Source organism: Apteryx rowi, unplaced genomic scaffold (genome assembly GCF_003343035.1).
Source record: "Apteryx rowi isolate R43461 unplaced genomic scaffold, aptRow1 scaffold_6, whole genome shotgun sequence".
Taxonomy (NCBI): domain Eukaryota; kingdom Metazoa; phylum Chordata; class Aves; order Apterygiformes; family Apterygidae; genus Apteryx; species Apteryx rowi.
In genome coordinates, this window is record NW_020450871.1 from 4,912,985 (window position 1) to 4,940,080 (window position 27,096).

At 45.5% G+C, this 27,096-nt stretch overlaps 2 protein-coding genes across 2 annotated transcripts; one reads left to right on the forward strand and one right to left on the reverse strand.

The window, feature by feature from the left end:
- The first annotated feature begins 845 nt into the window (after positions 1-845).
- LOC112974378 (cytochrome P450 2W1) lies at positions 846-11,695 on the forward strand. Its single transcript, XM_026083271.1, has 9 exons — positions 846-1,057; positions 4,647-4,809; positions 6,120-6,269; positions 6,390-6,547; positions 8,375-8,548; positions 9,481-9,622; positions 9,977-10,161; positions 10,819-10,969; positions 11,508-11,695. Exons 1-9 carry the CDS (start codon positions 875-877, stop codon positions 11,693-11,695), a joined length of 1,494 nt encoding a protein of 497 aa, XP_025939056.1. The 5' UTR covers positions 846-874.
- Positions 11,696-16,131: 4,436 nt separating this feature from the next.
- On the reverse strand, positions 16,132-27,096 carry LOC112974379 (cytochrome P450 2W1-like). Its single transcript, XM_026083272.1, has 9 exons — positions 26,899-27,096; positions 24,210-24,372; positions 22,151-22,300; positions 21,910-22,067; positions 20,890-21,063; positions 19,737-19,878; positions 19,164-19,348; positions 18,382-18,523; positions 16,132-16,322 (listed from the first exon to the last, which is right to left on the reverse strand). Exons 1-9 carry the CDS (start codon positions 27,094-27,096, stop codon positions 16,132-16,134), a joined length of 1,503 nt encoding a protein of 500 aa, XP_025939057.1.

Consider the following 27,096-nt stretch of genomic DNA (forward strand, 5'->3'; position numbering starts at 1 on the left):
AAACGGCCAGCTGTGAACACAGCCTTACCCGCTGATGTGATGGCAGCACGAAAGCAGCCTATAGAGCTACGCTGATGTAAGGAGGGGTAGCTCCCTGCCTGCGCGGCGTATAGGTCTTTAGGACAGCACAGATTCAAGCAAATAGTCAATACATAGGAAGAGCGTAGAGGTAACAACAGGGCTCCAAATCTGCAGTGGCAACAAATGTATCCTGAATTTTTTGTTCGTGAAGATTGAACAGCTCTGTGGCCCTTCACTGGGAGAGCATGCTTCACTGCAAGGACACAAGAACGTGGAAGAGGCTGGAAGAGGCTGTCCACTCGGCTTCACACAGGACCTGGAGCAAGTCTCTGCACCAGCCAGACCTGCTGCTCCTGTGCTGTACCATGGTATGAGTAATGCTTATCTACCATGAAGGATTATTTTGGGGTTGGTATTTGTAAATTCTGGGTAGAAAGTAAAGAGCTGTCTGTGTTCAGAGAAAAAGGAATAGTTAGATAAAAAGGAATGGACATAAGGGATGAAGAGGAAATGTTAAGAGATATTTCATGATCAGTGTCTAATAATAAAGCAGACTTGTTGGTGCTTGGCAAATTATTGCAGAAAGAAGAATCTGAGATAGGCTTTGGAAATAAGGCAAACCTGCCCTGTCCCACTGTGTGGGGAGCCGGCAAGCCTGCACCACCGCTAGCAGTGTTTGGACTTTGCCTTCTGCAGACATAATGTCCAAAGTTTGTGGAGAGCTGGGGGAGGAGGGGAGGGTAGTGCAAAGCTCAGCAAAACCCCTGATATCAGTTACTCTAAATAAATAAAACATGAGTTTCCTAAAACACGTCTCACAGTAGTTTGCCAGAAAGGCAGGCTCTACCAAAATATGGCCGCCTTCATGCCTCTCTTTATTTGTGGGTTGTGCACATTGCTTTTATTAGCTGCACTCTATGTTTCAAAAAGTTTGAAACAATCAACTTTAAATATGCCTCCTGGTCCATTTCCTCTTCCAGTCATTGGTAACCTGCATTTGCTGGATATCAGAAGGCAAGATAGGTCATTAATGACGGTAAGAACAAGCATCCTTTGTTATCAGTGTGTTCAGTGTGTTGAATGTTAGCGCTTGCAGTTTGAAACTCTGTCTCCAGGAACTGTTCTGAGATAATTGTTCAGTGCCAAATACAGTTTTTAAAAACTGTAATAAGTTTTAAAGGTTTCAAAATGTCTAAGGAAACTGTTAAATCCCAACTCTGCAAAGATTGATATTAAACATGAGTAGTCCTTGTATGAGAAGAACTGTGCACACATTGAAAGCTATGTGTGTCTGCATCAGTCAGGCCCTGTGGACCTGAATTCTGGCATTTCTTGTGTTGTGAAATACTTGAATATATTTACGTGTCCATGTAACCAAATTGAAAGATAGATACTTAATTGTGGTTGCCAAAAAATCTTGTATTTGTTACTCATGGTGCCAGTTTTTCATGAGAACAGGCATTAATACAGCACAACTTAGATGAGAGATGTAAGACAAATCATTTGAAATGGCAAATGGCTTGGAGTTATTTAAGACAAGTTTCTCCATAGGAATTACAAGTGCCTTATGTCTATGTTCCAGAAAAAGGGGGAAATTTCAACCTATTTATTCTCTCAGAGCTAAAATGCAGGACAGTGGACTTTCCATGTGTCAGACAACAGGGTGTGATTCCAAGACAACAGGGTGTGGTTGATCATGCATTCATCAGGATTGATCACCTAACACCAAGCCTTGATACCGTTACGTTCCAGGTTGCCAGCAGCCCTCCAACCTGCTTGACACTATTTAGGTAAAAGGAGTTGGCATCCTGTCTTGCCGCCATCGCCATGGCATGTGAGGGGCCTCCAGAATGCTTATGTGGATGTCTTCATCTCTGTTCTTATTCCACCTGCCAGTCCACACTGGGCTCACCATCCAGCGCTTGGGAGCTGGGAAGCAGTTTGGACTGTGGCTCCTGTTTCAGCCAAGACCAGGAAATCTTCTGCAGAGGTGGATAGGAGAGAAGAGGGATTGGGTTGGTGCATGGGAGTGCTGGGAATAGTGAGCAAAATGAGGTTGGAAAGGAGGGGACATGAGAACCTAGGAGCATAACAGCAGCAGCTTAGTGGAATACAGACATAGAGAAAGGTGGAGGTATCAGGCAGGCTGGCTGCAGCGATGACTTTCCCCCATTGAATCATAGCATCAGAGAGCCAACTGGGAAAGGAGTCTACTGCTGATCAGTCATGGTCATGCCTGCTCTGCCCTGACTGGCACTGATATAAAGAACTGCAAAGAGTCTGGGCTACAGCGGTGGGCAGGATGAGGGTGGGTTTGATGTGAAGGTGCTGGGATGGGGAAGCAGAGTTGTGCCATAGGATCTTGCACCTGGGGGAGAGGAGCTATTGAGGTGATGACAGAGGCTACAAACATGACAAACAAACAGGTAACATTGGGGCTGTCTGCAGAGGAAAGCAATTTCTGTGTTGGTAAAGCAGAGTCTTTAGCGGTTGCTGACCCTGTACGAGCAGCACCCTGGAAATGTGCACATCTCCTGGGCCATGGGCTGTTCTTTCCATTGCTGCCCCAGTAACGCTCTGTGCTTTAGCTGGCCTTCCCGCGTTCACAGGCAGACACTTGGCACATAAGACATTCCCCTTGCAGGCAGGTCCATGTAATACATTTCATATTGGGCTTGTGGAATTGTAATAATGATTTGACGGCTGACCTGCCAGAAGGCTTTTGAGGTATTAGCAAATAAATGACATGAAATAGAAAATCCTCCCTAAAAGGAGAATCCCTGAAGGATTTCATCATGAAAGTTGCACAGTACATGATGCAGCAACTGAAATATTACTTTGAACTAATGGCCAAAGTCACAGAGTCACAGAATCACAGAATGATTGAGGTTGGAAGGGACCTTTAGAGTTCATCTAGTCCAACCTCCTTGCTCAAGCAGGGTCACCTAGAGCAGGCTGCCTAGGACTGTGTCCAGGTAGCTTTTGAATACCTCCAAAGAAGGAGACTCCACAATCTGTCTAGGCAATCTGTGTCAGTGCTCAGTCACCCTTGCAGTAAAAATGTTTTTCCTTATGTTCAGACAGAACTTCCTGTGCTTCAGTTTGTGCCTGTTGCCTCTCGTCCTATCACTGGAAAGAGTCTGGCTCCGTCTTTTTTACACCCTCCTTTCAGATATTTATACACATATTTATAAGATCCCCCCTGTGCCTTCTCTTCTCCAGGCTGAACAATCCCAGCTCTCTAAACCTCTCCTCATAAGAGAGATGCTTCAGTCCCTTCATCATCTTAGTAGCCCTTCGCTGGATTTGCTCCGGTAGCTCTATGTCTCTTTTGTACTGGAGAGCCCACAACTGGACCCAGCTCTCCAGATGTGGCCTCACCAGGGCTGAGTAGAGGGGGAGGATCACCTCACTGGACCTGCTGGCAATGCTCTTCCTGATACAGCCCAGAATGCCATTGGCTGCCTTTGCCACAAGGGCATGTTGCTGGCTCATGGTTGACTTGTTGTCCACCAGCACTCCCAGGTCCTTCTCCACAGAGCTGCTTTCCAGCAGGTTGGCCCCCAGCCTGTACTGGTGCGTGGGGTTATTCCTCCCCAGGTGCAGGACTCTGCACTTGCCTTTACTAAACTTCATGAGGTTCCTCTCTGCCCATGTCTCCAGTCTGTAGAGGTCCCTCTGAAAAAATCAATGTCCTGTTAACTATTTTGGCTACAGCATAAATAAAAACTGTCTGGATATGATGCTGAAGTGCAGATTAAACTCTGCCTGGGCTACCTGTTTGCTTGGGCACAGCTGCAGGGGTTACTAAACTTTGAAGCCTTCTCTGGTTTACATTGTCAGAATTGGTCTCCTCTTACAGGATACCAGACTAGATCTCATGATAGTTTTATATGATTATAACTCCATTGCTCTCCATCAAGTCTTAAATCATTGTAAGGCCAGGCAAGATCATGTTTGTGAGCCTCCAGAGAGCTCTTTCTACCAAGTAGCTCAAATCTTACTATCAAGTTTTAGTGGTTGGTATAAAACCTGTCCTGCTATGCAGTGGCTTGAAAGCTATGTTCTAGCAGAAGCAAGAGTATATTATTGTGGTAATTCACTGAGATAGGCCAAATATACAATGGTTTCTTATGCCTTGATATATCCATTCTAGGTGAGTCATATTATATATCTTTGTGTTAATTGTGACAAAGCTTCTATTTAATTTGCTGTAATAAATAAGGATGCCTCTGCTCTTTCATCCTTTTGTGGTGGACTGTAGCATTGCAACCTGCCAGGTCAGTTGATCCATTGCTATCTGGCCACTCTTCTTGATGCTTTTGTGCTATTGTTAGTATCGTAAGTGTCATGTTATGTTCTGCCTGTTTTAACCCACTGAACCAAACTATATGAGTACAACCAACTCAGAATAGGAGTGAGTTTATGGAAACTGTTGGGTTAAGTAGGCCAGTGTTCGTTTGGTCTGATTTCTGTTTCATTTGAGTGTCCCAAGGCTTAAACTTTGGCATCCCTCCAGCCCTCCTGACCACAGAACAAGGAGTGAAGGCAATTCTTTAACCACCGCAGCAGGATGTGCTGCTTCCACTGATGACTTCCTTGCTGTGCTTTTTCTTTCTCCCTAGATTTCAGAGAAATACGGCCCAGTGTTCACTGTCCATTTGGGGTTCCAGCGGACCGTGGTGCTGACTGGCTATGAAGCAGTAAAAGAAGCCCTTCTGAACACTGCTGACATATTTGCAGACAGACCAGCTATACCCATATTCTATCACATCCAGCATGGAAATGGTACGAGCAGTTTGGAAAGATGAGGACGTGTTTACTATACTGTTCTCAAATGTGTTGTTGGAATTGCAACAGTATTTAAGAGTCTTGAGCCAGGCCCTTACAGTCAAGACCTACATTTTGGAGGACTTGGGAGGGGGTTGTTTGTTTTTAAGAGAAATGCCCCATCATTTTTTTGCTTTTAGAGGCACTTGGGTCACATTTTGAGGATTTTTTGCAGTGCAGAGGATGGAAATTATTTTTCACATGAAAGCTGAGGTTCTTATGCAATCTCTTTGCTGCAGTAACTGGAAGTTCAGACAAAGACAGGATCATGCATGACTCACGATAAAGACTGCAAGAACTGGCAAGAGTGCAATAGCATGGGCTGTTCATACCTCAAACAATTACTTCTGTAAACAGATTTTTGGCATGTTTCTGAACTGCATGTTAAAAAGTAATATATTGCCCAAGACTAGACATTGAAAAACAATGAAGGGACTAATCCAGGGCTGAAAGGAAAAGATTTGATGACCTAATATGTATAGAATGCGTACAGCATGTGGGTCTTTTTCTTCTTGTTTTATAATAGCGAGGCCCAGTGTGAGGAAGGGCACACTGTGCTACTTTCCTAACCAGCATATGAAGACATAGACTATGTTCAGTCCTTGAAGCCTCCCTGGGAAAGGAGGACTTCTGAATTAAACCCAAGCAACTCTGTGTCCTCTTGGCTGAACGTTTCCAACTGTGCTGTCTGGGACAGACCAGCATAGCACAGCACTGAAAAGAAACGCTTGAAAGTTATCGCCATGTTCCAGCTTCTTGCAGCTCCTTTGCAGGAGGAAAGGTGCCTCCCTAACGCCCATTCCTTGTCTTCCTGCACAGTGAAAAGTTCATCCTCTAAAACACCAGCTGTTAAGTGAAGTGGTTTATGTTTGTGATGTGGACAAAACAGTGTCATCTGCTCCTAGCCTTGCTCTCTGAAACAGCTGGGTTGTTTTTTTAGGGAAAAACAACTCAGTCTGAGACAAATACCATACAAAGTGCATTTTGCTGTGTGTGGCTGCAAAGAGACAAAGCTAGAAACAAGCAAAACTCAGAGCTTTGGTGTGAACAGCAATTGACTGTTTAAACGATTGGCTCCTGCCCTAATGAACCTACCTGGGTATGTGCCTGTCTAGGCCAGCCCTGCAGCAAGCACTCCAGTCCTCTCCCCAGCAGGCTTTTCCAGGGAGGATTGCCTGGAAAATATCTGTGCTGCCTGACTGTGTTTTCAGTGTTTCTTTGAAAATCCCGTACCGCCTTGGCAAACACGACATGCAATCCCTCTGCAGGTGTGTTCTTTTCTTCTCGAGAGCTCTGGAAAACAACACGCAGGTTCACCATGGCAACCATGCGGGATCTTGGCGTGGGGAAACGACTGCTGGAGGAAAGGATTCTGGAAGAGCTTCACTTTCTTGTCGACCTGATCAAGTCCTTCAAAGGTGGGCTGGAGATTTAGAGATGAAGCATCAGTTGTTTTATGTTGCTTTACAGAGCCACTGTAAAGACCTCTGGGTTGCTTCAGAAATGACAAATACAGTTACAATTTTGTTCATTTTTAGGTGGACCTTTCAGATTACGATTTTTGAATACGGCCCCCACCAACATCACTTTTGCTATACTCTTTGGGAAAAGGTTTGATTATAAAGACCCAACATTTGTCACTCTCTTAAGACTCATAGATGAAGTCATGCTTCTTCTTGGCTCTCCATTCTTGCATGTAAGTTGCCCTCTGTGCTGAAATGCTCCAGTATCTTGTCTGAGTTGGTTGGTCAAGCAGATTTCTATCGCTGGACAGTTTTTGAGAATCTTGAGGGTATTGAAACTTAAGATTCTTTGCTCTGTGTTTTTCCTGCTTTATGAAATCCCATTGCATATACTACAGTGCCCTGCAGAGAAAGTCCAGTATCACAGAGTACCACTAGAACAAAAGTGTGAATGTGACCTCGCCAGCAGAAAGCAGGAGCTATGCAGAGCGGGAGAAAGCCCAGGAGCATCAGTGGAAATCCACACTATAGACTCTGGCCTTTATATATTGGGTTTTAGTCACATTATCTAGCAAACTTTGCAGTTTAAGGTAACTTGTAGTCTCCCATGAGGAAACATACTCTAATATAGGACGGATCTGGAATTTGGGCAACCTTCTTTCTTCAACATTTCACAGTAACTGCAGGAAAAATTTCCTGGTGTGTGCCTCAAAACTGTTTGTCACATTTTGCCAGAGAGTTCAGAGGGATTCTGCTTACTTCTTTTTTTTCTTTTAATTTTTTTTTTGGTCAATGTTTTTCCAGCTGTTGACAAAGTACCAGTAGTACCCAGAACAAAACACAAAAACCCAGCAACTCCTACTCCCTAATATTTGCAGTCCAAACAGGTCTCAGATGGAAGAGACAGGGGAATCAGGTGCCTCTTGGAGGGAATGAGCAGGGTTTCTTTCTTTTAGAACACACCAGTGATAAAACTATTGAAAGGCTGACTTTCTGTGTGCATGTACCATTGGAAATAGCCTGGCCTATGTCAGTTAATGTCTGCTGAATGCTATGTGACTGTCCCAAAAGTAACCGCTTGTTGTAGGGACAAGTCTGCGGGTATTTAGGAGTTACTGGCATTTGGTATCATGGCTGTCATCATGGCATTAAATCAACTGGAAAGTGAGGGCATGCTTGCTAGATAGAGCAGCACAAAAAGTGTATTCCAACTAAGAGGTTCTTACCTGAGCAAACAGCTTTTGTTAAGTTTAATCCTCCATCACAAGGACAAGAGTATTAGTTACTTAAGTTAATATCAAAACAGTCGTCCAAAAAGCTGTTTTAAAAAAGCACTGATGCTGATGAATTTGTCACCTGTCTGAGAATTATTTACAACAAAAAAAATGGGCAACATCCTTTTTTTTTAACTTTAAAGCAGGCTTAGATTTTGCAGAAAACAGCAAAAACTATAACCAATTAGTGCAAGGTAAAGCATGAGATTTGTAATTTTTATTCTGCAGCCTGTTTATTTATAACATTGAGAAACGGTGTAAGTAATCCCCCTGCACATAAAGTGAAACTGTTTATTGTGCTGTGAAATTTAATGGTGCTGAGAACTGAGTGTAATTGATTTATAATTCATGTGAAAGTTAAAAATGATGATCTAACAACTTTAAAACGTAAGTATTTTGGCTTGCTAGACATTTGGGGTTTCCTTTGCTAAAACGTAATGCTTTATCTTTTTGCTTTATTACCACTTTAAAAATGTAATTTCATTGTTTCACCAGTTTACTATCACTTTCCCTTAATTGTATTTTTTAATTCATGTTTATAGGCTATGTCTAGACAAGTCTGATAGGCTCATTTATTTCTGTAGAGAATTTTTAATAAGAGGAGACATTTTATACACTTAAATTTTTTAGTTACCAAAAAATGAGAGACTCCAATAACATGTCATTTGGTTATGCACATAAATGGTTTCTTCATTATGATACTTAAGTTTTACAACATAATGGGTGAATTTATTTTTTTTGTTTTAATCTTGTTTTGCTGAGTTTTTTTCCTTTTTTCCTTTTTAGTTATTTAATTTCTACCCATTCCTTGGATTTCTCTTCAAACCTCACAAGATGATACTGAAAAAGGTGGAAGAGGTGTGTGTGATCTTAAACAAACACATCAAGGAAAGCAAAAAAACCATTAATGGAAACAACTTGACGAGCTACATTGATGCATTAGTATTCAAACAGCAAGAGGTATTTTAACAATATGTTGACTCCTAGTGTGATATCTTGTGCAGAGACGCTCAAAGTTGCTTGCCTAATGAACACGCTCTATTAAGGTCTATATGGAAATATTTATATTTGGGGTAAACATTCTCTTATCATAACACAGATTTTTCATCCTTGTTAAGTACTGGATACTGCAGGAAAAGCAAGAAAGAATTCACTAGACCATATAGCACAAAAGCATAAAGCTTGTCCTCAGGTGTCAGCTATGGTCTCTTCCTTACTGGAGAAGGCATCAAACTCACAAGCACCACGCAAGCGTTTTGCGAATCACTCTCTGCACTCAGCTCCTCTGCACATGTGACGCTTTGTCCCTGCGGCACCAGGCGGGCACCTCTCATCTCTTCTCAGGCTTCTCAGGATCCACAGACACGGCTGGAAGTGCTGAGTGTATTAGGTCACTACTGCCCAGAGCATATAAATGCCATGAGGTGTTGGAAAATCAAAGAATTTGTCAAAATATTTCAAATTATTGGCAAAATCTTGAGTTCCAAAATATTTCTGCTGAAAACTGATGCATTTCTATGCTGAAATATTAATGCAAGGCATCACAGGACTTGTAATTCACTTGCTTCCCTCTCCAGTGCCTCTGAAGACTAAGTTACCCCCTTGGATGGTATGTCCTATGACATCCTGCAGGGTGCATCCCTTATAGATAATGAGAGGCATTCTATCATGACAGTCATCACTAAAAAAAAGTGTCAAAAAATTAATAAATAGATGTGTCTCAGACTGCAGAAGTATTTGCATATAACAAAGAGTGGATGTTGGAGGTGGTTCCCAGAGAAAATGGGGGTTTTCAGCTCTCTTCCGCATCCCATGATCATATGACTCTGGATTTGAGAGGCCACATAGAAGCACCATTCTAGTTCTGCCTTTTTCTTTTTGTTTCTCTAAAGGAGAAAGATAAAAGCAATACCTCCTTTTATGATGCAAATGTACTGGCCTCTGCACTGGACCTGCTCATGGCTGGCACTGAGACAACGTCCACAACATTGCAATGGGCCATCCTGCTGATGATGAAGTACCCTGATATTCAGAGTAAGACACCTTTATGGTTTTGCTTTTCATAGAGAGAGTACTGTTAGATCTCTGCAGTGACTTCATGAATGCTGATTCCCTGTGAAAGCTTCATAGCTTCTCATGTATGCCAGAGCATTCAAAATCTGCACATCTGAAACTTGCCCATCTCTGTCTAAGCATTTATGCTGCCATTCAGGGCTAAAGGATCTGTTGGGTTGTTCTCATATCTGCTCTCAGGCGCTGTGCAACCTCCTGCCATGCCACTCTTCACTGCGCTGGGGTCGTTCTGCCAACAGTCAGCTGGGGCTGGGATTTGGAAGGTGCTTTACCACTGAGGGAAACTCAGTTTATGCCTTTTCCTTTTCCTTGCAGGAAAGGTGCATGCAGAGATTGAGCGAGTTCTTGGCCCTGGCTGCTTGCCTACCTTTGAGGACCGGAAAAACATGCCGTTTACCAATGCAGTGATCCATGAAGTGCAGAGATTTGTCACCCTCCTGCCACATGTTCCACGGTGCACCTCTACTGACACTTACTTTAAAGGCTACTTCATCCCCAAGGTACATGCTGCTCTCAAGACGAAGAGTGGGGTGGTTCCCTTGCAGCACACCAGTGACCCACAGTGGGAAATGTCACAGGAAGAGAGGGAGCCTGAGAGGCAGGGCTGTTGATGGGAAGGAGCCAGTTCCCTAATTCCCCATCTCCTCAGTGTCCAGATCTATGGCAGTGTGACTTCATGGTTATACAACCAACTTCCCATTGCCTGTAACTTCCCTTTTCTCATTCAATCCTCATAACCTGGAATCTTCCTTATTCTTTTAACTCCCTCCCTTGGTATTCATCGCCCTATAAAACTGTGCTGACTTTGGAGTATCACAGCATTGTCTCGTTGCCTGTTTGAGGCAAGCAGAGAGCAGCTGGCTAGGAGAGAAGCCTGGCTCACATCTCTCTTTTGCTTCATAATTTGGGCACAGCCGATAACCATTATTAATAATCATTATTAATAATCATATATTAGATAGTAATTCTAGCAAACTGGCTATCCCCACTAACTAAGGGTCTTCTGGTCATATAGAAGTCCAGAAGTTAGTTTTTCAGAGGTAGAAGTTGGCTTGCAGACACAGCCCAAAGGGAGGTATGATTCAAGAGGTTGAATGGGCAAAGCCAGAAGTTTGCTACTTCTACACTGGCTAAAGCTGAAAGTGGTTATGCTGCAGGGAACAACAGTGATTCCTCTGCTCACCTCTGTGCTGCTGGATAAAACGCAATGGGAGACACCAGATGAATTCAACCCCAACCATTTCCTTGATGCAGATGGGAACTTCGTAAAGAAGAAAGCTTTCCTGCCCTTCTCCACAGGGAACAAAAGTGTTTGATCCTGCACAGAGCTCAGAGTGCTCAGTGCCACTCAGAAGACAGTAGTCAAGGGACAAGATAAGAGTCTGTTAGGAACAGCACACAGACTAGTGATGGGGATATTTTAGAAATATCTGTCCTGGGTTCCGATGTGTTGCAAACAGCCTCTCAGCCCACACTTGGAGGCACACTGGGCCCTGGTATATTGTTTAAAGACACCACTGGGAACTACAAAAGACTCAACACCTTCAAGCAAGAGCCTGCTTTGCCTTGGGAAGGCCAATTTCCAGGTTCAGTTCCCAGATCAATTCCTTGCAGGCTCTGACTTTAACAGCCCTTTTCAAGGCTGGTACAGTCAGAGACTGTTACATCGGAGGGCTGTTGCATCGGAGACCAGTGGCAATGGCTGCTGAATATCAGTCTGTGCTATTTTGCATTTCTGCCTATACTGTCCCTCACACTACTCTTACCAAGTAGTAGAGAAGAGCTGTTGAGCTGAGCCACCGCTTACCTAATCACACTACAAATGGCCATGCTTTTGGCATTGCAGGGCGGAGAAACTGCATTGGAGAAAGTCTTGCCACGGTGGAGCTCTTCATCTTCTTCACAGGCTTGATCCAGAAATTTACTTTTAAGCCCCCACCTGGGGTCAAAGAATCTGAGCTGGACACGACTGCAGAAGCTGGATTCACCATGAGACCTCATCCACAGTGTGCCTGCGCTGTGCTACGAGAATAAACCCAAGGCTCTAAACAGAGAAAAATCCATGTAATTGTTTTGCACAGAGTCCAACATATGCACAAAGGAGAAACCAGATCCCTTTGCAGTAGAAACAGCTAGTGTCTTCTTACTCAAAGCCTTGCAAGCACTGACTATATGCTTAAAATATTTGTTGAGCAAATATTTTTCTAAGAAGTTGAGGAGAGCCAGTGGGTAAGGTTACCTGGAAAATTCCAGCCAGATACATGACTGAAAATGGCAGAACAGTAGCTACTTTCCTTTACACATTAAATACATGATGTAAGAACTTATCCTAGTTCTGAGTGTCTGGGAGAGAATGTTTCTCAGCAGTGGGTTATTTCTTCATTTGGAGAGCAATGTAAGATACAGATGTGTCATTCCCAAATCCCAGCTCTTTTCCCATTCCCTACTGTACAGCTAATATACTGTTCCCAGATACCTGCTCTTTCTATGTCCTATGGATGCTCCTCCAATACCTTCCAGACTTCCAGGTATTGAACCTTGGACTTTTTAGGTTCCCCTTGCTCTGAGGAACCTCAGCATAGTTTCTTGTGACTCTCTGGCCCTTTCTGGGCACTGGCTCTGCCACCCCTGCACTGATGTAGGACTTAACAGATCTCCACCGAGAAGTCAAAACCCCCCTCTTCTACATTTTTCCAAAGGTAGCTCAGATGCGTAAGCACAACCTCTTTTCAGACTACCAGGTTTGGACAAACAGGCATGCAAACATTGCAAAGATGCTTCTAAAATGCTCTTTCCTTAAGTGGCACAGAAGCTGGGCAAACCCAGGCAGAGTGAGAGAAAACTCATCCATCTCCCCTTTCCTTCCTTCTCCCAGTGTTCTGTGAAATTTGTTGGGATCCTCCCTTTTCCTTACATTGTTATCTCTTCTCCTCTGGAAGGACTAGAGATGGAACTTCATCTCATCCCCTCATCAATGCAGGCAATAGGACACTTATTCATAGCAGCTGGCTTCTTCCTTGATCTGAAATGCTGAGTGGCAGCCAGAAGGATCTAATAAGACTGCAGTGAGAGGTGAGCTGAACCATTGTCCCACAAGGTGTTTCATCACGTAAACACCTGGGAGAGAACGAGATGGAAGAAAATCCCCATATGCTCCAGAATGGGAAGGAGAAGACTCCTCCTGTTCCCAGCGTACCACATGATTCTTCCAGGTTAGTGATAAATACTGCATATGTCTCTGTGCACCCAGCCTTGCTTGCAGGTGAACCCATTTGAATCAGGGGTGTGTAAAGCCTCAAAGCTTAACTCTGCTCTCCTTATAAAGCCCTAATCGTGCATGGCAGGGCATTTTACCCCAGGAAGGACCGCAGGGCTGGGCTGTCTGTCACTCAAAGGGATTGTGGTGCCATCTCGTGGCAAAAGGAAAATAGAAACAATATTCTGCACAATGGTTACTGCTCTGGCCAGCGTGCAGAGGGATTTCAAATATAAGACAGCCCACATTTTATGAATCTGTACAGCTGCTGCAATCCTTGCAGTTGAGCGTTGCCCCTTTGAGAGCACCAGCTCCTGGTTGTGCAGCACTGAGGGTGCCAGGCTGGGCTGCAGGCTGGCTCCAGGCTGATCACGGGCGCCTGCCACAGGGCACACTGCCCAGCCTGCTGCAGGCCACGGACATGGTGTGAAATGGAGTAGTTCAGACCTTTAAAATCAAACCACCTGTCCTGCCCCCAGACCTTTGTCTTCTCTTCAGACCAGTGTTTTGCAGGGCACAAACATGTTTTGCAGCTAGAAGGAAGACCCTCAGGGCCACTGAGGAATGTGGAGATGATATTTCCACCCATTTTTAAGCCCCAAGAGCCAATGTTTTCTGCTAGATAAATCTGTAGCTGAGTCATAATCAATGTTCTGCCATCATTTGGCTGAACAAATGAATGGGAGGAGGCACTTTCTCTTGCGGAGATATATTCAGCTGTCTAATTCTGTGTGCTTGGGTGTGATCACTTCTATCCATCTGCTAATGCAAGCCCAAATAAGATACATTTTTTAAAGGAATTGAGGAACTGGTATTCCTGTGCAAATTTGCACATGGTAGTTCATATCTCTTGTTGGTATTCCCTGATGCACTGGTATTGCTCGGTCTTCCTAGATTTCTGTATGTGGCCAGCAATACTGCAGACTATGGTCTGCCTGCCAGAGAGTACCGGCATGGAAAGTGATGTCTGGAAAGTGCAGGCACTGAAGGTTGCTATGCAGTGTAGGAAAGCCATCTCTCTCCTTCGAAGCCAAGACTCCCAAAGCCAGTGACAATGAGTCAGGTCTGAGGTTCCCCCAGTGAATTAGTTCAGATTTGAACCCAGCCCCTTGCTTTCTGGTTCCATTCCTCCCACCCCCAGTGGATTATTGTCACATCTGTCTTTTGAGTTCACATGACTATCAGGAAGGAGTTAGAGCAGGAACAGTCCTGCTCTGTCATAAGCCAAAGGCAAAAATCTTTTTGATTTCAGCAAAGCCAGGATTTCCTTCAGCATTTCAGCCGCTTCACAGCTGCTGTGGCAGGGTAGACAGGGCTGTCGGGAAAGCCAAGGTCAGAGCAAGATCAGTGGATATGTAACCTGCTCCTGAGTTGGTTTACCTGTCTTCCCCCTAGGAAGACCCCGTCCTACTGCCACCACCCCTCAAGGATGACATTGGCACCAGGTGATGCTTTGGGAAGACAAAGATGCTACTTCGAGAGGGCAAAAGCTGAGCTGAGAGGCTCAGGATCCAGAGCACTAAGCAGAGGGACAGCATCAGTATCAGTGAAGCTGTGGTGGGAACCTTTCATTTTGCCTTTGCAAGCAAGAGGTGAAGGCTAGGTGAGCAAAAATAGTGAAAAAACAAGGCTATCCTCAGAACTGACTAGTAACCCACAGCTGAGAGCAAAGGGGAAGCTCTTTGGCCTGGAGAAACCACTGTCCAGATGTGAAGGGTCTCCAGCTGAGCTGGTTTTTAGTAGAGACCTCTTGTCCATGGAATACCAGTCAGACTGATAATATTCATTGTCACTCTGGGCTCAGAATCAGCATTTTAGGGTATTTGCATTTCTGTGTAATGCAGAGTTGGGTGGCAGGCACATGAGGTATAATGAAGACATTGGAGGATTAAAACTTTATTGGGATCCCATGAAGGAGGAAACATAAACGTTGTGATAATGTACATGATAAGGTAATGAATATGGAGAAGTAGCAATTCACATATGAGGATGGAAAAATGCCTGAGCTTTACATGAACTGGAGTAAGGCTGAGGAATATGGTGGCAGATAAGAGCACTACAGATGGGGTGGCAGCCAGACAAAGCTACAGAGTAGAGGAAACAAACAAAACCAGGTCTTTTCTGATCCCTGATTCTGTGTGTGTGTGTGTGTGTGTGTGTGTGTGTAATACTAGCACCATGAAATTATATTCCATTTGCAAGGAAATCACATGCTTGCTTCCAATGGCCGGATTATCCCAAATACCAGAATGATTACCCATGAGGTCCTAAGAGACGGAGAGTGTTCCTATTTAACAAAGTCAGGAAAGGCAGAGATCTATAAAAATGAGTCTGCTTTATTTTCCATGTCATTAGCGATTTATTATCAGTTTCTGATACAATTCTCATGTAGCCTTATGATTTAGACTGCAAATTTAGAAATGTAGACTCTTTCATTCAGACTGTGAGGCGGTGTTGAACCTGGTGGATACTTGCCTATCTAAATGGGTTTGCACACTTTGCCATGTCTTTCAGGACACTGTTCCAAGGCAGAAATAATTCCATCCTTGAATCACAGGAATCAATCTGTTTTTTCACTCCAAGCATTTGACTTTGGCTGCCTAGCCTGGTAGGATTTTGCTAGAAGCTATGGATAATTAGAGAGTCTGGAGAAGTTCAGGAGGTACCTACAGATGGTTTAAGTGCTGTGAGCAGCAGTGCATTTCTGTGGCTCCCAGCAAATGGCAGTGTATCTCTCTTCACAGTGCTTTTGGAGAGATTTCTGCAACATTCAGAACCTCACTGCTTTGCCATGGGAGCCTGGATGTCAGACCTATGACTCATGCGCAGCTTGCCCTTCACCAGACAACTTTCTTGGGCCTTCCAGTTGCTCCATGCACAGCATCCTTCTCTTGAGAAGAGGTATGTGTGCATCACTGCCTCCTGGCCCACTGGCCAGCCCACCATTCAGAGGATATTTATCAAACAGCCAGAAGGATCATGCTTTCTAATTGGTCATATACACCCTCTCACAGCTCAGGAGCAAAGAGGGGTCAGCAACCTATGTGGCAGATGTGGAGGTGGAGAGCAGTGGAGTGGGAGTGGATAGAGACAGTGGGAAGGGGATATGAAAGAGAATGATGTAGCAGGATGGGGGATGGTGAGTCCTAGCTTAGCTACGTTGGGTCTAAGTGGCTTCCCCGCTCACCTGAGTTGCTCTTTAACAAGGTTGTGGTTATTCACGCAGGACAGCACAGGTTGCCTGAGGCTGAGGCCTTAATGTGAAGGTCGTTTGGGGGACGGTAAGGTCCAAGTCGGACTCTGAAACTCCTGGCTGGGGTTGAAATGTAAATGTCTGCAGCAACCCTACGAAGAAGACGAACAGCTCCATCTTGGCGAGGCTTTCTCCGATGCAATTCCTTCGCCCTGCAGATGGAAGCAGTGTGTTTACTTGATGAAAATATCAAGCTAAAATTTTTGTCATAGACACGTTAGCATCTGAGATATTGTAATGGAAGTGAAATCTCTCTGATGGCACCAGACAGTGTTTTGGAGCAGAGGAGCCCATCTTGCTAAGGGTGGTTGTCCTGTTCAGACCAGCACAGTGTGTCTGCCTGGTCTCTTTATCACACAGCAACATTCAGCAGCAAGTGACTACCATGTGGTAAGTTGCAGGGCTATTACTAATTTGTGATGTACCTTCCCTCTCCTTACTTGGGAGGCTGTCTGGTCTAGTGAATGGAAATTCGCACTGCCAGTTAGGAGCTGGGTTAGGTTCCTGACTTATGCAGGAAAGTGATCAAGCAAATAACTTCTCCTCTCTGGCCCTCTGATTCCTTTCCCTCCAAGACTGCCTGTTTAGCTCATCAGCGCTCTGGCGCAGAGATGGGCTCTTGTGCTGTGTATAACGGTGTTTAGCACAACAGGGTTGTGGATTGGGGTTACAATTTTTGTATGCGTTACGTTATTGAGAATAGGTCCTTTCCTTCACCCAGATTCATGTGGACTTGTGAATCTTCTGAACTTCTCAGCATCTTTAGCCAATCCCTTCCTCTTAAAAATCAGACTGATAGAAAAATGCTGTCTACTCCCAAAGTGGGATAGTTTGACAACTCACTTTTCCTGTGGAATTTTATCCTAATTGCTGCATTTTTAGAAAAGATTGTTTATTCTTTCCTACCTCCTTTTTGTGTTAGATTCCCTGCCCTTGTATGAGTGTCTATAGGGGCAAAGCACTTGGTGGACAGTGAGAACTGACTTCCCAATATCAGAAGTCACTGGTGAAGGTCTGTTGTTGTAGCACATTCTGGAATCCCTGAAAGTCATCGTTTAAGAGGAACAGCTGGAAAGTGTAAGGTTACTGGAGGATTTGTAGGAGTCTGCAGGAAATCTCCCTTTACAGTACTTACAGGCTCCTGCAGTGTTGGGATTTGTTAAACTCCCAGCAAGAGGACTCCATTCTGCTGTGCCCTCTCATAATGCACACTGTTGGAGTAATAGAGTGCACAGGCTGGGCAGCAGGTGTTTCTGGAAATTAGCAACCTTTGGAAGCATTTGTGGCTGTCACGAAGACACCGTATAAGTGATCTTTCTTCTTTTGGAAGACTTTCTGTTACCTAACAACTGTTCTTGCCATTAGCTCAGTTTGAATCCCTAAAGTTTTGGTTTATGACCCTTCAAGGACAGATATTTTGCAGGTGAAATTGAAATAAAAAAAGTATGCAACTTGACCAAGACAACAGATGGAGGCCAAATGAGAAACAGAACCCAGGATGCTAAGCGCTATATCTCCTCCTCTAACCACTGGACTGGGTTCCCTCCTCTAAAAGATCTTGCTAGAAATCCTTGGCAGCTTTCAAAAGTGCCGCTGGAAGAATCACAGCCAGAGGTGACTTCTGGAAATAATCCAGAGCTTTAGGGGTAAGATTTCGTAGTGAGAGTAATATGGTTTGATGTACTCTGTCCCATGTTGGGTTTCTGCTGGCTGTAATACCCAGTTAAGGTCCAAGGCTTACTGGGACTCTCTTCCTTGACTCTAACAGGCAGTGTATGAGGCCTTGTCCCATCAGATCCACTCGTATGTGGGATTTGGGACTTGCCTCAAGGCAGACTTGAGGGTTCCTGGACTGTACTCTCATTTCCAGAAGAACTCATGATATCTCATGTGGAGCTGTGCTGGCAACCCCACCAGTCCTGTCTGATAATCTGCCTACTCTTGACAGCTTTGAGGCATTTTTCCATGTTCTTTCAAATTCAGTATCTCTCTTCATCTTCTGTTGAAACTTTGGAAACCAACTCCTTCAGTGGTGGGAGAGCTGCACTGTGAGAGCAGTCTGCCTGGGCACAGAATAATTGGCTCTGCTCAGTTGGCTGGTTGCTTATTGACTGAGAGGGGGTACTTAGCCATCCAGACTCCCTTTGTGTATATTGTAATAAAATGGTCCTGCCATCCCTTCAATTCCGTGCCGGTCAAGCCTTTAGTTACCTATGGAGAAGGGCAGGAAAGCCTCTTTCTTTACAAAGTTCCCTTCAGCGTCAAGGAAGTGGTTGGGGTTGAACTGATATGGTGTCTCCCATTGTGTCTTATCCAGCAGCACTGAGGTGAGCGATGGAATTACGATTATACCCTGGAGGAAAAGTAGATTAAGGTACAGAACTTAGCAAGAACAAAGTCTTGCTTGGAGATGTCACACACAAAGCAGGACTGAAGATCTCAGGCAGCACTGAAGGTGCTGTGATATGGGGAAGGGACCAGGTACTAGGAGGAGCTCCAGAGAGGAGTGATGCCCAAAGTGAAGGTACCAAATGTCTCTCTCTATCTCCAGCATTTTGCTCCACCTGGGATAGGTGGAGATGCTGAGGGTTTTATTCCATTAGCCAACTGAGAGGTAAGTCAGTTGAAAATTTCCCAGCAGTGCCAAGGATCAAAGCCAAACCCCACATGGTGCTGTGGGAACCTCAGGCAGAGGGTCAGATCCTGTAAGTTCCCTGGAAAATACTTGACTCTGCAGGTGGCATCAAGGCAGTAAAACAGGATCACTCTTGGAGTGAGGAAGTACTGAGCATGACAGCAACAGGATCGAGTCCTTTGGTACCAGTCTCTCTGGGCTCTGAGTGTGGTCTCTGGAGAGGAGGAAACTCTTCTACACCTCACTTTGGGCTTCTGTCCTGTAACTCTCTCTAAAGAAGCCTGGTTCTAAGAACTAGTTAGTGCCACTGACAAAAACAAGAAGTGTGATGTGTTCCCAGGTTGGAGCAATTATGTACCTTGGGAAGGAAGTAGCCCCTGAAGTGGGTGTCAACAGCAGTGCAGCGGGGAACATGGGGCAGGAGAGTGACAAACCTCTGCACCTCATGTATCACCGCGTTTGTAAACGGCATGTTCTTCCGGTCCTCATATGTGGCCCAACTTCCAGCTTTGACAGTCCTCCCAATCTCCTCTTGCACCTTTTCTGGAAGGAACAAACAAAGTGAATGTGTCCCAGCAAGGACGCCAGCTTCTTTGGATTTTGTTTTGATAAAAACATATTTTTCCAGGCTCTGGAGGGAAAGGATTCCTAAAACACCAGTCCTGGTTTCCCCAGCTCTATCTCTAGTTCAGGCATGTGCATGAATAGTTCGCCCAGCCTCATACTTTGGTTTCTGCTCATACTGTCCCCCTGCAAGGCACAGAGACTATTTGTTGTGACTACATTCAGCACCTAATTGCATCAGGAGTTCATAATAATAAAGAGACGGAATTCAGCTCTTGAGGAAAAAGAGCTTCTGCGTATGTAAGGCCAGGCCTCTCCCCTCCTTATCAACCATGTCACGGATGGAGGGTAAGTAAAAGTAGCTCACTTTGAATCTCTGGGTATTTCATCATCAGCAGAATGGTCCACTGTAGGGTTGTGGCTGTGGTCTCTGTTCCCGCCATCACCAGGTCAAGGATGGATGCTATTAAGTTGTCATCATGGAAGAGGCTGTCTTTCTTGTTTTTCTCCTGGAAACACACAAGTGTACTGACTAGTAAGAAAGCTCTTAAAACAGTCAGTGTTAATATTCAGTGAGCTTGGGAAATACTGCGTAACCCATCACACTGTTGGGTGTGATCAGTGTTTGTGCACTGAGTGATAAAATAGGCCGGATCTTGTAGGCACAGCATCAAAGATGGGAAATTTGGAGTGAGATTTAGCTTTGATATCCATCTCCACCCAGAAGCAGGCTGAGGCCCAGTGCCAGATGCTGTTTACTGACTCAGCCTCACAGGTCTGGAAGGAACCTGGTCTCTTCTCTGCACAGAAGGACATTCAGCTAATTCCAGCTTCAAGAGACTCCTCCTGCCCAGGAAGGGAGGGGAGGGCTGGAATGCCCAAGGATGTTCAAAATTACTTTTCAGACCTTTTCTACTGGGCTTTAGGACTGTACTGGACCTTCCTCCATATAGGTGGGTAGAAAACTTAATGCCTATGGCTGGCCCAGATCCAGTTAGAAAGAAGAAATTCAGAGCCCAAATATTTTGTGTTCATTGAAATCAACAGACATGAGAGACTGCACTGGATCTCTACTAAGGTGAGATAAAAGGCAAAGACAGGACTGGTAGTTATGATCTATTATTCAAGTACTTTGAGTGTACTTTTGGTCTTGGAGCAACAGTATCAATGATTGATTGATTTTATTGTCGTAAGAAGAAAAGCTTTCATGTGAATTCATGCATTTTTTTACTAGAAACCAAGAGCTAATCCTACATTATTATGTGTACTGCTATTTCAGGAGTGGACTGAAAGAGTGGCTGAGAGAGTGGCTTTCAAATCTTAAATTTGATGGAAAAATTCCTGCAATAAATTACACCAAGTATAAGAGACTAGAGTCTGATTTCAGTTCCACTGGGTTAACAGCATTGACTTGAATAGGTTTACATGATGTGACTGAAATCGAGACCTAGCTGAGTATTTTAGCTAGAAAACCCAAAGAAAACACTGCAAACAGTCAACAAGCCTAAGCAGCCAAATACCTCTTGTTGCTTGATTATCAGTGCATCAATGTAGCTCCTCACACTGTTCTCATTGATGTCTTCCCTGCTTGCCTTCATGTATTGCCTTAAAATGACTCGCACATCTTCTATTTTCTCAAGCAAAATCTTGTGGGTTTTGAAAAGAAATCCAAGGAATGGGTAGAAATTGAAATACTAATGAGGAATTAAAAGAAATAGAGCATTAAGTCTGCTGTAGTATCAACATGCTGAAATAACTTCTTCCTAAGGGATAACATATCAGTTGAGTCCAGTCCTGTAGCAGTAATATCTGAGCATCCCAGGGACTTCTCAGAGGGGTCACAGGTAGATTTGCATGAAAAGGAGGGCTTTGCAATCTTTCAGCTTTGATTTAGTACTGCCTAATTTTAAGCATTTGAGCCATTCTATGGGAACAGCTCCCCTACCAGTAGCAGACTGGTCAGCCTCCTAAGAGAGCTCCTGGTACTGCCTGGTTCCCACACTGCCAGATCACCAGCCATTTTAGATCAATATGGGACTGGCTAGTTCTGCCTATCTCACTTACAAAGGATTGGACATGGCAGTTCAAAGAAAAGCAGTTTTCCTGGTTCTCTCCAGGGAAGCATGTTTAATGCAGGCTGTGAAATCTCTCTCACCTGGACGTCAACACTGAATGTGAGCTCTTACTGGAAAATGCAGGTAAGGCAAAGAAAGCCTGCACTGTGCAATTATACTGAAGAAGTTGAAAACAAATCTATGCAGATAAAATCATCATAGGTCACTTCTTATTTTAGCTCTATGCATTTTTGCAGGCTGGTTTAAAATCAAAGTATCAACCTGGTAACCCCAAGTATCCAGCAGAATTCCCATTCTACTGGACACTTGGGGTGACCAGGGTGGTATGTGGACAACCGTCACATTTTAAGTTTGATGGCTGGTTCTGAATATTTGAGAACTGCTGAACTAAATCCTGTGGTTGGTGTGGCTCACCGTAACTTGCCAATATAAAAAAAAAGTTAATCTATGGGACAAGTTACATACGTTCAAAGACGGAGATCCCAGAAGGGTCATAACTTCATCTATGAGTCTTAAGAGAGTGAGAAAGGTTGGGTCCTTATAGTCAAACCTGTCCCCAAACAGCATGAGGAAGGTGATGTTGGTTGGAGCAGCGTTGAAGGACCTCAGGCTAAAAGGTTCCCCTGCAATGAGAGGAGAATGGAAATGTTAATGTGATGTTGCAGCAGCAATGAGCTGTATGGCACCACAATGGTCCCCAGCTCACCTTTGAAGGATTTGATCATCTCTATAAGGAAGTGAAGCTCCTCGAAAATTCTCGTTTCTATCATTTTTTTCCCCATGCCAAGGTTGCGCATGCTGGATACAGTGAATCTCCGAGTTGTTCTCCAGAGCTCCCCAATAGAGAAGAAGACACCTGGGGAGGCCATGAGACATCTCCACTGGGGTCATACATGGAGGAGCTCCACCGCACAAACCAAGATATGGGACTGGACTGACTGGGATCTCCAAAAGTGTTTCTGCTGCCCAGTTTCCCATGGATTTGGGGAATAAGAGTCTCCCATTTCTGTGTGCCCTGTCCCTGTGTCCTCTCAGCTCAGTTCTCCCCAGTCTCACTGAGCCTCTAGGTTGTGAAAGACCAGCTCTCACCCAGTCCAGTCTGACCCAGCGCTCTCTTGTGTGCAAGGTAAGCAGGTCGGGCTTTTCAGAGCAGCCCTGTTTGGCTTTAGAGCAGGGCAGAGAGGTTGGTCTAAGTCAGTCGTGCAACCTTTCTGTCTCTGTTTGCCAGTCTAGGGCCCCAAATGACCACCTTGGAAGCTTCCGCCTTTATCATGTTTCAGTCATAAAGGTATTTTATCTAAGTGGGAGGGGATAATTCAGTCTCCCTGAAACCCTTTTCAGTGCTGGGATGTTTTGCTGAAATTCCTAACAGCACTGTTTTTTTCAGCAGTGGTGAAAAGCCTATCCTTTTAAGGAGTCATTGGGCTCATGTCTTGATGATCGCTAATGACACCAAGCAGAGATGAATATTTCATCCCATCATAGTGCTGGATGCAGTGAAAGGAAAATTTGTGTCAGTAATCCAAAGAATATTCAGATTGTGTCAACTGAAAAGCTGGATTACATTATTTCATGTTCCATCACATTCAGCTGCAAGATTTTTGAATATGTTTGCCTTTCCTAGAATGAACACAATTTTTAAGTGGCATAGTTTTAATTTGGAAAGCAAAACTTTTTGTTTTAAAAATGTCAAAGCAAATTTCTAAGCTTCATTTTTGATTTGCTTTAATTCAGGAAATTTCATTTTGAACAGTCCTTTTCTGCAAACAGCTTTGGAGTCAACAAATTGGCATTTTCTGAAGAAAAATATGTTTTGTCAGAAATTTTGTGACCATTGTTACTTTACAGCCATTGTGAATTTACAGCTTTGGGTCACCTCTAAATGGCTCACGCTTGGACTGATAGGGTAAGCGTGAAAGGACTTATACTGCAGTACTGACAGTCTCCCGCAGGGATATGTTACATGTAAATTGGCTCTCAACATGCGTTTCTCCCCATCAATTCCCTTTCTTTATGCAATGATAAATTGATCTATTGATATTATGGCTGGGTAATTTAATTATTATTTGCAGTCCCGGTGTCACCTGTGACTATCATATAAAGCTCTTTTTTTGGACACTCAAAGCTAAAGCCTCAGCTCAAGCAGAGGATCGAAAAACAAGATAAAATGTTCCCTGAAATAGGGAATGGGGATGGAGAGTTGCCTTGGAAAAACCGTGGGGCTGTTTGTGGGAAGAATTTACAGCCTCAGCCCCTTGCCTTTGTCCGAACCTGTTTCACATCGTTCCACCCAAGAGCATGTGCGGAGCCGAGATTCTGTGGAAAGATTATATCCAGAAGCGTGGCACCAGGTAGCGGGAGAAAGGGGAAAACCCTACAGCTCCAAACAGCCAAACGAGTTAGCCCAAACTGCCGTGACACCGTGGGGGCGATTTGGAAATGCGTCGATGGCCGCGAGCCACTCAGCTCCCGTTACCGTCTTGCAGAAATTAACCCCGGAATTACTGCTGGGCCGTTAGAAATCCCCCTCCTCACCCTGGAGCTCTGAGGAGATGGATTGGTCACAAATGCTCTAGCAGAAGTAATTACTGCAAGGCTTTGCAGAAAAAGGAGAAAAGCCGCATGTTTGCTGTCAGCTTGGCTGCGGTAGGGTCTGAGGGGGAATTTTAAGAGCCACATTCGGGGGGGTTGCGGGAAGCACAGTTAGGCTGACGCTAAGCGACGGCATCATCCCACCCGCCCGCCTCCCCTCCTTTCTGTAGTACCGTTTCCGTTCTGAATTTGGTCAAATATTGGGATGGATGGTCTGTCTACAAACTCCTCCGGGTAGTTCACAAGCGCCTCCCGCACAACTTCGTACCCAGCCAGGACCACAACTTTCTGGAACCCAAAATGGAGGGTGAAGACTGGGCCGTATTCTTCCGCGAGCTGAAAGAGAGACAAGCTGTGATGGTTAGCAAGGCAGGGAGCGCGCACGCATCCGATGCGGACCGACGTGGGAAAGCCGCCGGCCCCGTTACGTCCTGGCAGCAGGAGCGAGTCCCGCTCTGCCCCACGAGAAACGGCCGCAGAACAGCTCCTGGGAGCTGATCACCAGCAAAACCAGGGCATGTCGTATGGATGCCCAGTTGGGTTTTTAGGCTTATTGCTACAAGACAACCCCCTTCCCCCCCCACCAGGCAGTACGTTACTAGTCTGATTTCTCTGTTGAGGAGAAAGTCAATGAAAAACAGTCACCTAGAGCTGAGGTCTAGACCTCAAATGGCAGCGCAAGTTGACGAACAGAAGAAAGCTGCAAATGGAGCAGAAGTTTTGGTACCGATAACGACGCGGTCCCTGAGGAAAGCACTTGCTCCCAACACCCCTGTTGTAGCAAAGCACTCCTGCATCCATGCCACGAGATCAGAGGAGGCAGCTTTGACCCACATCAGGCATTCAGCTTGCCCTGAAGGACCGCAGCGTAGGAAAGAGCGACTCCATGGCCCCGTGCTCAGACCAGGCGTTGGTACCCCAGGTCGGGCCCCCACGAATGAGGGCCGGGTGCAGCGGGGCAGCCCACGGCAGCCCTCTGTGGCATTCGGAGCGGGCAGGGGGCAACCGGAACGGCTGGCTGTGCCCACGCTTGCAAACAAAGCGAAGCTCTTTTTGCACTAGAGAAAGCCCTGGCCGTATCCTTGCCACGACACAGAGAGGATCTTTCATTGCAGCACGCACAAGAGCCGGCTCCCTGCAGCTCTGTCCCCGCTCACAGCCGCGCTGCACGGGCTGCACATTGCCGAGCGCTTACAAAGGCAGCGCAGTTCCTCGGAGGGCTGAAAATCCCACCTGAGGACACACGGTCCTGCTGGCGCGTCCTAACCGTGCCCACGTCTGCTCCTCTCTGCCAAGGGAGCGGGTTCGCTACGAGTCTCCGTGCAGAGCCTCGCACGCGGAAGGGGAAACCCACGCTCTGTGAGGCCAGGCTGGCGCCTGCCTGCTGCTACCTGCCTGCCTTTTATAGGGGCGAGACTGCCGTCCACCCCTGCCCCTGCCCTTTCCCCGTCTGCCTCCGCAGCGTCCTGCTGCAGTCTAACGAGGGAGGCTGAATGTCAGCCCTGCAGCGGTGGCTGCACCGTGCAGCTGGGAAGCAGCGCTTGGAGACAGCAGGGAAGAGCCTGGGGCAGGCTGGGGCGAGGTGGTTGGGAGCCGCTGCACAACTCTGCTGCTGAAGCGAGGACGCGGGGTGCGCGCAGCCTCGGCCCTTGCCTGCTGCTCCGGCAGCCACATTGCCCTGATGCGATGGGGAGGGTCCATCCCCGCTTGCCCTGCAAATTCCCCGTCAGGGTACCCCGCCGGCAAATGCTGGTGCATGTTGCTCAATGCAATCATTTCTTTTTGTTATCCGTGGGGGGAGATGGAGAGAGGACCCCTCTGGATGAATCCCAAATTAAAGGCAAACAGGCAAAGCCAAATATCCATCAGGTGATGCGAGCGTGCAGAGGAAGTGAGCAAGAAATGCGGTTCAGTGACACAGTAGCAATGTGCACCCAGCCACGGTGGGTAAACTGACCCAAACCCTGGCATTGCCCGTGGCGCGATGCCAGGGGCTGGGAGCCTCACCCCGGACCGTGCCTTATCCAGCGCGCGGCTGCTCCCAGAGAACTGCCGGTGTTTATTTAGCGCTGGTATTACAGGAGCCTCGTCAACGCCTAGTCATGAACTGCCCCTCTCTGTTTGCTCAGTCTCTCCGTCCCCGGCCTAGGTCGAGCCTGTAGGGTGCCGTCTGCCGAGGCGAGGCGGGAGCGCTCGGAGGGCTGACGCGGACACCGCAGGCTCTGTGCCAGCCTTGCCTTAGCTGCAGGAGCCGTTTAACTCCATAAATGGGACAAGCTGTTTTAATTACAAGTTAACAGAAGAGCTTGCAGGCCATTTGTTCTGTTTCCTTAGCACAAATTTTCCATCCCTCTCTTGTACTGCCATCTAGATCTTAATGCGAATCCAATTCATTAAGAGGGAAGTAAAGTTTGCAAAGGGGCACCTGGATTTGACCATCTCCAAAGCAGTTTTGGGGACACTGTGGAGAGGACTTCCTCTTGCCAGTTCTTGAGGGTGGAAGGGAGGGAAGCAATTTCATTCCATGTTAGTTATTTCCAATGCTTTAATGATTTCTGGCTATCAGAGCTGTCAAATTAATACTTAAAATTCCACAAGCATTATATACTTCATGTTCCTCGTCACACTTAAATGAAGAAATCCCATATTACCCAGTGGTCTTCTTTTAACAGCTGATCACTCATAAATGACACTGCATCAACACAGACATTGGCTAGAAGAAGCTCAGAAAAATATTATAATGCAATTTTCACACCTTTATAGTTATTTCAAAGCAAAAAAGACAAAAAGTTCTCACCAATATAACTGAGGCAGCTTTAAAAAGCATTAGAATCTGGGTTTGGGGGAGGTTTTTTGTCCTACCTTCATTAGTGATTTATCTTGCCTTCTAATATCCACCAAATGCAGGTTACCAATGATCGGAAGAGGAGTTGGACCAGGAGGCAATTTAAAAGCTGATTTTTTAGAGCCAGTTGAAAAATAGAGTACAGCTAATAATACTGCCGCACACAGCAGACAAATTAATGCAGGATCAGAGATAAATGAAATTAAAAAAGCCAT